At 37.9% G+C, this 13,130-nt stretch overlaps 1 protein-coding gene across 1 annotated transcript; it reads right to left on the reverse strand.

Moving 5' to 3' along the window:
• Positions 1-5,405: 5,405 nt before the first annotated feature.
• Positions 5,406-8,529, reverse strand: LOC139875702 (putative disease resistance RPP13-like protein 1). The gene is made up of 2 exons (XM_071863015.1): positions 8,082-8,529; positions 5,406-7,996 (listed from the first exon to the last, which is right to left on the reverse strand). The coding sequence occupies exons 1-2, from the start codon at positions 8,527-8,529 to the stop codon at positions 5,406-5,408; spliced, it is 3,039 nt and encodes a 1,012-aa protein (XP_071719116.1).
• Between the last annotated feature and the right edge of the window lie 4,601 nt (positions 8,530-13,130).

A 13,130-nucleotide genomic window follows, 5' to 3' on the forward strand; every position in this document is an offset into this window, starting at 1 on the left:
ATGTACGCAGAAATTTGCTGTGACTCCGGTAAGTCTGGGATTTTCTGACATTCCGCCGTGAAGCGAGAGGTAAAACCCATCAAAGACTCGCATGACCTCATCTTGATGTTGTGTGCATCCAAATGGGTCAACTCTGTGCGTTTAAAATTCTGGAAGCGTTGCACGAACTTGGTACTAAGGTCCGTGAAGCTAGTGATACTTAACGCGGGTAGCTTGGCAAACCACTCCAGCGCAACGGCCTGAAGTTGTCCCGGAAACATATGGCATGCCGTTGGGTTATCCCAATGTTGCGTCTTGACAGCGTGTTCAAATTGCTGCAAAAAGTCTTCCGGATCCTAGCTTCCGTCATGCATCCCAAGCGTGAGGGGGGTAGTGAGGACGGCGGGCAGCGGATGGGTAGCTATTTCTCTGGTAAACTTTTCCGACGTTGCAGAAACCTCGAATGACCGTTTGACGTTATCCCCCATCATAGCATACCAGTTATTCAGCATGTTGTCCGCCACGCGAGGCTGCTCGGCCTGAGCACTCATAGATTCTGGTGCAGCAAGAATCAAATTCTCAATTAAGTCCTTGCGTGCCTCCTCCCGGGTTTTGCTAGAGCTCTTCCCAGTCTCCGACGCCGAACGTGTAGTTTTACGGTGTAGCGCTTTGGACATGCCGGTAGGCTTTTCACCGCCTTTGGACATGAGTGAGGGTATAACGAATCCTCCCTTCGCCAAGAAGCGTATGGCTTCCTCGCCGTTAATGGGTTTGAGCTGGTTTACGTTCTCTTCTTGAGTTTCCGTCTCTTTCGAGTCACGTCGATCAGTTTCCTCTTCGTCACCAACGAACTGCAATCGGGTGCCCTTGATGGAATCATTCGGAGTTTCATAAGTGCTATCGTCGAGGGGTTTGAAAGGGTCATATGGTTCTTTGCCAGTGTTGGTAGTGGGTGGTGGGTTGGAACCTTCTGTCATCTTGTTACGAAAGCGTTGATCAATCGGGTCCCACGGATGGCGCCAAATGATCAAACCAAAACTGTTTGGTTCGAGTGCAAGTAAATTAAAAGGAGAAATTAAACTTTGGAAGGGGTTCCTTCGGTTAAAGGGATATGGATGTGGTGGTGTTGTTTGTCTTTTGCCGAGCCTCCAAGGTAAGCTACAAAAGAAGGTTAGTATGTGCGAGTTGATTGATGAGTTGATTGGCCTTCAAATGAGGTCTGGGGATGCTATTTATAGATTGATAAATGACGGTTATGCATGATAGCCATTATAATAGCACCCACGATCTGTAACTGCCACTAGAACCTCCTAATCATGCCTACAGCCTTCTGCACGTTCTCCACGTTCCTGAAATGTAGGGATATAGTCCAGTTCAGCAATACCAAGTCAATCTTGTTAGTACGGAACGCTATCAGTCGCGTAAAGTTGAATTGAATACGCTAAGCTTATCCGTTACGTGGTCATCACGTTGTTTCACGTGATACAGCTTTAGGTTTTCTTCAGGCTTACGTGCTAGACGTCATGCGTTGCACGTGACTAGGCACGTGACAGGGCATGACGTGACGTACGTCATTAAGTCCCCCCAGTTTGGTTAGGTACAAACGGTAGTTGTACATGGCCAAACTAATTCTACAAATATGAGCAAATCACAAACGATACGTCATGCGAAATGATGTTATTTACTTGACGTTGTTTTGAAAGATTTGGGCGAGTGTTCCAACACTCCTGTTTGAGTAATGAGGTTAATGATGACAAGTTTATGATGGAGAGAATGAACAATGATGGGTATACCTTGGACCGGATTAGTGCGCTGAGTTGTAAAGTGATGTTGGACGACATTAATGATGTTGATGTTGATTTCGAAGATGGTCAAGCTAACCTAGATGTTGTTGTTGGCTCTCACGTTGTTTATTCTAATCACTACTAAACGTATAAAGATGATCTTCTCCCTCAGGGGTTTGGTCAGACATATGGCCGACATCGAGGGTGTCGATTTGGTCGATGTGTCCATGACTCCAATTGTGGAGTCTGGTGGAGCACAACAATTGTGTTCGTCTACTGTTCTATGTCAAGGAGAAATTGTGACATCGATTGTGCCTTTCGGGTTGGATAATTCCAGAGTTGTTCGAGCCTTTTAACCATGGTTCGGATTGTTTTTGCAAGGGCGACTCGTGTGCCTTTTTTTACTCGTGAGGGTCGGAGAAGGGCGATGCCTCATCCGAAGCTATAACTGAAACCGAGGGTGTTTCGATTAATGTTGATGAAAATAATAATGGAATTGTTAATGACGATCCCTGTTTGCAATTTGGTAGCTTCATTGCTCCCATTGAGTTATCGCGTTTGTTAAGTGGTGTTAAAGCATATAGTTTTAGGTCGTCTTCTAAGGTTGAAGGTGATGTCAAGGACTCTCCTATAAACAGGAAGAGTCAAAGGAGGACTTACTAGTGGGCCTAAAATTGGAAGGCTCAAAGGTTTTAAGAACAAATTTAAGAAGAAAGCGGGGTTGGTAACGTTTCGTTGCAATTGCAGGACGAAGACGGTATTGAGATGAGATCAAAGGCTGAGGTTAACAATGGTCGCGTCCGGAGTCGTTGGTGATGAGGATACGCTTACAAAATTAAAGGGGTGTGGTAACGACAGCTGGAGGATACCACGAGTTTGTAGTAGCTCCCTCTTGTTCTTGAGATCCCCGGCCTGAAATATTAGCAGCCACTGTTTATTTATTTATTAGACGTCTCATTTATCATTATTCCATCTTTTTCATGTAGCCAAATAAACAATAATAGACATGATTCATAATTCCAATCAAGATACAGTTAAGCTTTACATATTTAATTAACATGCTTATATAGATACTATTTATTAGACCAGACCCACCTATTTTGTAACCTTTAAGTTTGACATATATAATTCACTATGAGAATGAAAATCCGGCTTTATGAACAAGGGTTCTTTTAATAGAGATAATAATAAAGGCAAACGAGACAATATAGAACAAATTCTTGTATTTCCAAAAGTGGAGAACATACAGGTGCTGCGGAATCTTGAAATTTCAGTTCCATAAGCTGATGCTGCTTTTGATAGGTATCTGACCAACTAAACCAATTTGATAGGTATTGGATGACGTAAAAATCCGACTTGGACCAAGTAAATCCGATTTAGATCAACTAAATCCGATTTGGATCAACTGACCGAAGTTGACCAATTAATTACTTAGTTTTTGAAAATTCAGCATTGCTTAGGGGAGTTTTAGTGTACTGCTCTTAGACTAAGAAACATTTTTGTTACCAGGTATAATCAGTCTGACAAACAAATACTATTGTAACCAAAAAAATCCAGTTCAAATCTTTTCAACAAAAGATTTATTTCTAGGGCTAACTAATATTTATTTCTAGTCTCCAGCCTAGTCGGTTCTTGTTTATTTGTACGGTTTTAGCTGCTTTTATTTTTCGATGAAAGCAACTTTATATATAGTTTTCGTTTTTTCTGCCAAAAAAAAAATAATAATAAAAAATAGCTTTTCAAGTTGGCTTTTCTTCTACATTTCAACTGTGTCGTAAAAGATAAAAAGTCAAAATTTGGTTTAACAGAAAGTGAAACTCAATACAACAGATACTCAAAAGTCAAATCTACAAGAGAGAGAATACAGAAATTCAATATTTAACTAGCATAACTTTATCAACATGAATTCAACAAATACCATAATTCCTATATCTCTCGAAGAACATTAGTACTTATACATGGTCAACTTGATAGTCTGTGCATTGCTAATTTCAAATCAGTGTTCATTTCACTAAATTGCTTTAGTTCATCTCAACGACGGATTGTCATTATTAGGCTTCATTTTCTATAAAAATATTATGCCTGTATTTACGCGTTCTCGTATAAGGGCTTAATATACAGATAAGATTAAGACGAGATCAACTTCTTTTTCGGTCACCGGTTTATAACATCCGTATCAAAGACGTTTATATTTTATATTTAGATATTCTTCATTTTCGACCCGTTATCGAATCTGCATGACCCACCCATTTTGAGTTTGACACCTAGGCTGTGCATTGCTAATTTCTAATCAGTTTTCATTTCACAAAATTGCTTAGTTCAGCTAGGATAAAATGAAAATAATCATTTCGACCCGTTAATATGGGTTGATTAGGATTATGTATCCGTAACAGGTCTAATAGGTAAACCTGGAAGTATTAAACTACAAAAACACAGGTTAAAAAGGTCGAAGTCACCAAACTTTGAAGTGAAAATGAAAAAAAAAAAAAAAATGAAAAGAAAGAACTATCAAATTGCTTTGTTAGTATATAAAAGCACATATTTAATTTACAAAGATACTAACGCATAACTTCTCAACAAGGTTTGAGAAATGAGCAAAAATGATTGCAGTTGAACGTAATGAAACCTGACCCGATCTGACCCAGTTTAATTTGTACCATTTTTGACCCATTATCAAACCTGCATGACCCACCCATTTTGCAACCTCTGAGTGTGATATAGTTCACTATGAGAATGAAAATCTGGCCTTATAAAAGGTTCTTTTAATAAAGATAAAAAGGAAAATGAGACAATATAAGACAAATTCATGTTTTCCTAAAAGTGGAGAACATAAGGAGTGCATCAGGTATGTGACCACACATCTGAAAGCTTCATAATACAAACTTAAAAAAAAAACATCTGACATGAGTTATTTTACAAACATTTGATTATTTGTAAATATCACATACAAACCAATTGTCAGATCAAACTTGTGAACCAAAATCAATAATCAAATTATTTCCAACTATCAAATTATTAAAGTTTGCTGGGGAGATTCTTTTAAGTGAAGTAATGCAGGTTTCATATGTGTCCATAAGTTTTCCCAGTCATCTGCGCGCAGTACCAATGAAACATATATACATACACACATGAATCTGTTTTTGAATAGATCAAGCCAAATTCATCAACTCATCAGATGTTAGCTTCTCATCAGCAAAGTTACATTGGCACTGATAACGATTTAATCCATGTACTGAAATTAGGAAGATTTGAGCATTAATGTAACATCACGTCGTTTAACCCTGAATGAATATCAACTGCAGACAAATGAGAAGCAGAAATCAAACAGAAAGTGAGCGTCTTTTGAGAAAACTAAAAAATAAACTGAGTAACTTTTGAGAAATTTCATGAAACAGATTGTGCGATGTTCACAATAACGAGTAAGGATTACATATTATTAGGAAGTGTTTGAGAAATTTAATAACATAGTTGGAGGGTTATACTACAACACAAAAATGAGCAACCATTAGATTCAAATGAATTGAGTATCATTGAATAAATGTAATGAAGCATATAAAATTAGAAAATAAATGTTAATATACACGCTAATTAATTAAGACTGTTATTTTGGTATTGCTAGAGATAGAGAGGACATACCTTTCATTAATCGACATGTACTGTCAAAGATGAAGTTGATTGTGGCACATCCTTAATATTTGGGCACCTCCAAATATAAAGTCGTTGAAGGTGAGTGAGATGTTGGACCACCTCTGAAATTGATTCCACATCATTAAAATTCCTGATTTCTAGAAAAGTTAGAGATGGTGGTAGAAGAAAAGATGTTAATGCAGCATTCATCTCATCTCCTTCCATTGCAAATGAAGTCACTCCGGAGTTAGAACCATCTAATCTTAGGATAACAAGTGAGGTCGGGTAATTCTGCAGCCCCCACTCTGGGTAATTCTGCAGCCCCCACTCTGACATTGGCTTCTTTAACCTTCCTATTTCTAGCTTCCTTAAATTAGGAGGCCACGACCCACATGGAAATGAATCATACCTAATTATCCTCATCTCTTCCAAAGATGTGAGACTTTGCAAATGCTCATGAGAAAAAGATTTTAGATTCTTACAATTAAAGACGTCAAGAGACCTGAGAGAGGATGGCAGCTCCTGCAATGTTGTTGACATACTCACTGATGTCATTGAATCACAATAAAATATGTGCAATTTCTCAACTGTATTAGGGCAATTGTAACTCTCCAATGAATCACAATGAGAAAGAACAACTTCTTTAAGGACAGATTTCCTGTCGCTACTTCCAACATTAACCTCATTTTCTCCTATTGATACCAAATTTTCACAAAAAGATATAAACAAATACTCAAGTGTCGATATTAGTCCAATTGACAACTCAACCAAATTTGGACAATTTTCTATTGTAAGCTCTGTTAACTTATCAAATGAGGGACCTACAAACCAACTAGGAAATTTCATTCCCCCATAGCTCCAAATGTTTAGTTTGTTCAACTTAGTGGGAGGCCTTAGCATTTGAAATACTTTATATTCTAGAATTGAATTCCGAGAATCATCAAATACATCACTCCATTCCATATCCAAACTCACAAGACCCTTCTTTCCCTCCAAGTTGGCATCTGTAGCTTGTTGTGGAACTGTTACTTTTTCCAAACCACTAATGGAAAGTTCACCTTGAAGATTCAACATGCCTTTAAGGTCAGATACCTTGAAACCATTAGCTCTTTTGATCATAACCTTTGACAAAGTTTGTAGACTCGTTAACCCACCCATCCCTAAGGGTGTTTTGTTCAACGATGGAGTATCACTCATGTCAAGATGTCTGAGGTTTATTAACTTATGAAAACTGACCGGCAAGCTAGTTAACTTCATACATCCTCTGACCAACAAGCTTTGTAGATTATAAAGCTCACTAACCTCTTCCGGTACTTGTTTGATTTCTGTCCCTGAAAAATTGAGGTATCGCAAATGTTTCAGATCACCAATAGATCTTGGTACATCCGTGATTGAATTTTGAGTTAAGCTTAGCACCCTCATGAACTGTAATTTGGGAAGTAAGTCCACAAGAACATTATCCAAGTAGACATAATGTGAATGATCTGACACCGTTAAGAATGTTCTTAGGCGTTCACATCTGTGTAGTTCCTTGAGGTTTTCATTTTCTGCACTTCCTTGACCTAAGTATGAAAAGTGACGGAACTTCTCAAAAGCTTTGTTCCTACCATTTACGTCCATCTTATCATCCAACACATAGAAGAAGTCTCCCGCAACACTTATTGCCAAGTCATTCATCAAGTCGTGCATGGTGTATTTGGGTAGCGTGTATTTGTTACCCGTTGAATGCAGCTGAAAAAATGACCTTGCGTGGAGCTCTTCAAAGTACTCGAAACCCACACTCTCCATTGACATGTTTCCATTTGGGTGGTTTAGAAACCCCTCTGCCATCCACATTAACACTAGCTCTTTCTTGTGGAACAGGTAGTCCTTCTGGAATAAACAACAATATGCAAAAAGTTGCTTTAGTTGAGAAGGAAGAATATAATAGCTTAGTTTGAGAGCCGGGAGAATTCTATCATTTGAACTCCATATCTCACTCTTTAACAACTTATCCCATTCATATTCATCATTTCCTTTTCCTTTCAATACCCTCCCGATTGCTATCAAAGCCAAAGGCAATCCCTTGCATCTCTTAATAATCAATCGAGCAACTGATATTAGTGATGGATGGCTGTCAAAATTATGCTCATTTAGTGCAGATTTAGCCAACAAGGATAGTGCATCTTTATCTGATAGTATCCCCAAAACATAAGGTTCAGCACAGTTCATCACTGATGCAACCGTGGTCTTCCGTGTGGTAACAATGATTTTACTGCCAGGAGCCCCTTTAAGAGGTTTTTCAAGAACTTCCCATTTATCTTGGTCTTCATTCCAAACATCGTCTAACACGATTAGGAACCTTTTGTTTGAAAGCTTTTCTTGTAGGGCTACGTGAAGTTGATCTAAATTATCAAATTCTTTGTGCTTCTCAGCTACCGATTTATAAATTATCTTGCTAATAGCTTTTACATCAAACTCGTCTGAAACACAAATCCATACCCTGAGTTCAAACCGAGCTTTAACTTTTTTGTTGTTGTACAAAAGTTGGGCAAGAGTTGTTTTCCCAACCCCACCTAAACCAACTATGGAGATGATGCTCACATTTTGATTATATGCATCATCACCTAACAACTTTAGACTTATCTATCAGTGATGTTTGTTCCTGTCGTTTAAAATTATCTGCTTCAGCTATCACATTGACTTGCAGACCTAGAGAATTTTTCTTTTCGGCAAGATCATTCAATTTTACATTAATATCATCTAGCATAGAACGCATATTACGACCATACATCAAGTTACGAGAAGTGAAATTAGTACAAGTTAATTTTATCCTTTTAAATAGGTTGTTACCGGTACTTGTGCTGCCATATGATTCATCACAGAACTTTCTTCGCATACATTCGGTAGCCATATCATCGAGTACATCTTCAATGTCGTAAGCTAGACGACGAAGATCTTGTAGCCACAATTTAACAGATCTGTCTGTTATTTGCTTCTCACTTGCATCAGCAAGCACAGCTTCGATATAGTTCCAGGTTTTCTGCAGTTCTTTCAGCTGAGATTCGATTCCTTCCGATCGAACCATCTTCAGCAAGTCACCAGAGAATATTTTTTCAATCAGCACATTGACAGCAGCAGAAACAACGGTGTCAGCCATTGGAATTTAGAAATTGATCAAAAGTTGATTGATTTCAATAGAAGAAAGGAAAAAAATTAAAACATGAGTTGTATTATTAGTGAATTGCATTGCAGATAAAGTATAAAGTAAAAGAGACCAAGAAGACTTTCGTGTAGAATTTGTGTGGTGGATATTAAAGGGATAAGCTTCCCGTTATAAAAGTGAAGTGCCAAAACTTAACACATCCATCACTTTTTTCTTAGTAATTTATTAGTCATTAATTGTAACTACCCTTTCCTTTGCAATTTCTTAGTAATTTCATAGAAATTACTAAAAAGAAATTAATGAATTGCATAGTGATTTCTTAGTCAAGTCTTTGTCTACTATTTCTAGTCATCCTTTGTAATCAAACTATCCTTTAGAGCACGGGGAGCGGGGCTGTGGGGGTGTGCGCCCTCCCCGTTACCCCTTCTGTGGTCATGCTCTAAGGGATAGTTTCAAGCAATTAAAAAAATCTAAAAGAAAAACTAACAGTTCAATCAAATGTGTAGAATCATTACTTATATTTTGATTTGGAACAAACGAGGAAACATGATGTTATAAGAATTTTAGTAATTTTCATGTTCAAAATTAGCACCTGATACAAACCATTCACAAATACTGGTCAACAACCCAAAGAAGTCTTGGCTGTGATGTTTGTCAGAGCCCGTTGATGGTAAACAGCGCGTAACTTTTTGTACTTGTGCACAAATGTCACAACATCAATCTCCTTTTCAAGAAGCTGTTCGTAGAGCTTTTCAGATTCCTCATATGTTTTATTCATCGACTATGAAACATATGAACATAATATTGAAAAATATCAAAAGGTGTTGAATCCAAACATCAATGACAAGATATTAAATCGACAAATATTAAATCACAGTGAACTGATAACATTTTTTAAATAATGTATTCACTCACCGAGCAACCAAGACTGATATTCATAATTTTAGATATTAAAAATCTTAACAACTCCAGGGTCCCAAAAACTTGATCAATTCCAAGTTTAAAAGAGGGATATGATAGATTCGGTTATTGACTCGTAAACACATCTGATTCAGACATTATGTTTCAATGCAAACCACCGATAAGAGCATTACTTACCTTGTAACTTGTTTACTGTAATCAGAAATTAACAAAAGTAGGATACCTTGAAGTGTATAGTATTACTGAATTGGATATCTCATGTACATGGCGAGCATATATATATATATATATATATATATATATATATATATATATATATATATATATATATATATATATATATATATATATATATATATACATACATGTAGGGTTAAGAGGATATCCTAGGAGCATCTAGAATTAACCATGTAGTTAATGCATTCAACAACTAACTACCCTCTAACACTCCCCCTCAAGCTGGAGCATAGATATTGATCATGCCCAGCTTGTCACAAAACCGACGGATGCATCTTCCAGGTAAAGCTTTGGTGAAAATATCGGCCAGCTGTTCATTACTTTTGACATGGGGCATACTGATAATCCCTTCTTCTAACTTTTCTCGAGTGAAATGACAGTCAACTTCTATATGTTTGGTTCTTTCATGAAAGACATGATTGCTTGCAATGTGAATGACAGCCTTGTTATCACACCACAAGTTCATCGGTTCAGAGTTAGCAAAACCAATCTCGTCAAGTAAGTTACGAACCCATATAAGTTCACAAGTAGTCTGTGCCATGGCTCGATACTCGGATTCCGCACTTGAACGAGATACCACATTCTGTTTCTTACTTTTCCAAGATACAAGATTTCCTCCAACAAAAACACAATAACCTGTTGTAGACCGTTTAGTTGTGGGATCACCATTATAATCAGCATCAGAAAAACCCTCAATGGTGTGATGACCATGATTCTGGTATAAGATACCACGACCCGGTGTACCTTTTAAATACTTTAAAATATGAGTGACGGCATCCCAATGTGAGGTTCTTGGAGATGATTAGAACTGACTAACAACACTCACGGGAAAAGCAATATCAGGACGAGTAAGAGTAAGATAATTCAACTTGCCAACAATTCTTCTATACTTTTTCGGGTTCATGAGTAGTTCTCCGTCATCCGTCGTTAACTTTGTATTTGGTATCATTGGTGCTTCACAAGTTTTTGCGCCAATCAAACTAGAATCACTGAGCACATCTAGACAATACTTTCTATGAGATAAGAAAATGCCCTTTTTGTTTCGAGAGACTTCAATACCAAGAAAATATTTCAAAGGACCCAAATCCTTTGTTTGGAATCGAGTACTTAAGAATGTTTTCAATTTGTCAATCCCTTCTTTATCGCTTCCGGTGATTACAATATCATCCACATAAGCAACAAGTAAAATGCACCCAGAGTTAGATGAAGCGAAGAATACGGAGTGGTCATATGCACTTCTTCTTAAGCCAAAGTCCCTAACTGCAGCATTAAACTTTCCAAACCAGGCACGAGGGGATTGCTTTAAACCATATATTGCTTTACGTAATTTGCATACTTTACCAGACTCCCCCTGAGCAACAAACCCAGGTGGTTGCTCCATATAAACTTCTTCCTGCAAATCTCCATGTAAAAATGCATTCTTCATGTCAAGTTGATGAAGTGTCCACTGATACGTAGCAGCTAAAGAAACAAATAATCTGATAGATGTGAGTTTAGCAACAGGAGAAAATGTCTCAGAATAGTCCACCCCATATGTTTGAGCGTAACCCTTAGCAACTAACGTTGCTTTCAACCGTGCCAAAGAACCATCAGGATTAACCTTTATCGTGAAGACCCACTTACAACCAATTGCCTTTTTGGAAGCAGGTAAGTCAACTAATGCCCAAGTGCCATTATCATCAAGAGCATTCATCTCCTCAATCATAGCGGCACGCCATCCAGAATGAGCCAAAGCTTTACCAACGGTTTTTGGAATGGATACAGAGTCTAGAGTAGCAACAAAAGAACGAGAAGATACGGACAATTTATCATAAGAGACAAAGGAAGCAATAGGATAAGTACATGTACGTTTACCTTTTCGAAGAGCAATGGGTATATCAGAATCTGAAGATTGGCTGTCGTGAATATCAGTGGAAACATTATTTGGAGACTCACTTGGAGTATCTTCTGACAACGATTGTGGCACAGGAGCGGGCTCTGGTGTAGGACGGGGACGCCGATTGTACACATACTGAAAGCGATCAATTTTCTGATGGTGTGGGATCTGCTGTGGGTACTTCTACATAACGCTGGAGAGTAGGGGAAAAACATCTGTAACCTTTCTGAAGACGGGAGTATCCAAGGAACACACATTTGATGGACTTAGGATCTAATTTAGTGAGGTGAGGTTGAGTGTCCCTTACAAAACAAGTACTACCAAAAATCTTCTGCTCAATTGGAAATAAAGATTATGTTGGAAACAAAACTGAATACGGAATATCACCATTGAGAACAGCGGATGGCATTCGATTTATAAGGAAACATGCAGTTGAAATAGCGTCAGCCCAAAACTGTTTTGGAACATTCATTTGAAACAAAAGTGCTCGGGCTACTTTAAGGAGATGTCGATTCTTTCGTTCTGCAACCCCATTTTGGGCTGGTGTGTCAACACAAGATGACTCGTGAAGGATACCATTCTGAAGCATATACGATGAAAATGATCCTGAAAGAAATTCTTTGGCATTATCACTTCTCAAAGTTTGAACCGGAACCTGAAATTGTGTTTTTACTTCGGCAACAAATGAGCAAAAGTGAGTAAATACTTCAGAACGACTTTTCATCAAATAAAGCCAAGTAACACGAGAATAGTCATCTATAAAGGTAATGAAATATTTGAAACCGGGTTTGGAAGTAACTGAACATGGACTCCAAACATCAGAGTGTACTAATTCAAAAGGAGATGAAGCCCGTTTATTGACTCTGGGAGGTAAATGGACACGATGATGTTTAGCAAACTGACACGGCTCACAATAGAGAGACGATAAAGTAGAAAATTTAGGGCATAATTTCTTCATACTCTGGAGAGAAGGATGTCCTAATCGACAATGCACCTCATAAGGGGATGATGACTTAGAGCATACCAATGAGCGTGGTACTTTTGTTTCAGGTTCAAGTATGTATAGGCCATCAGATACCCGTCCTCTACCAATAATCTGTTTTGTTGATAGATCCTAGAAGACACAATAATCGGGATAAAGTAAAGCAACACAATTCAAATCACGAGTAATCTTGCTAACAGATAAGAGATTAAATGAAAAGTTGAGTAGACTTAAAACGGATGATAATGAAATAGATGGGGTAAGGTTGATGATGCCAGAACCAAGGACCGGGGAGGTAGTACCATTAGAAATAGTGACATGAGATGGTTGTGATTTAAAATTAGATAACAAATGATGATTACCAGTCATATGATCTGAAGCACCGGAATCGATGATCCATTTAGAAGCCGATGATAAGAGGCATGTATTAAACTTACCCGATTCAGCAAAAGCGGCTATTGGTGTCGTGAGTTTTACAGATTCTCTTAATCGAACATATTCCTCATACTCATCCGCAGAGATAGTTAACGTTGAAGAACATCTCACTTGTGAAGGCAGATTATTTTTATCACCCATTAT

This window comes from Rutidosis leptorrhynchoides, chromosome 11, assembly GCF_046630445.1.
Source record: "Rutidosis leptorrhynchoides isolate AG116_Rl617_1_P2 chromosome 11, CSIRO_AGI_Rlap_v1, whole genome shotgun sequence".
Classification (NCBI taxonomy): Eukaryota; Viridiplantae; Streptophyta; class Magnoliopsida; order Asterales; family Asteraceae; genus Rutidosis; species Rutidosis leptorrhynchoides.

What these genes read in the sequence shown, in the direction of transcription:
- LOC139875702 (XM_071863015.1), bottom strand. Translation starts at nt 8,529, where the DNA reads ATGGCTGACACCGTTGTTTCTGCTGCTGTCAATGTGCTGATTGAAAAA. An exon ending in CGAAAAGAAAAATTCTCTAG is followed by an intron (nt 7,997 to 8,081) that starts GTCTGCAAGTCA and finishes TAAAGTTGTTAG; the next exon opens with GTGATGATGCATATAATCAA.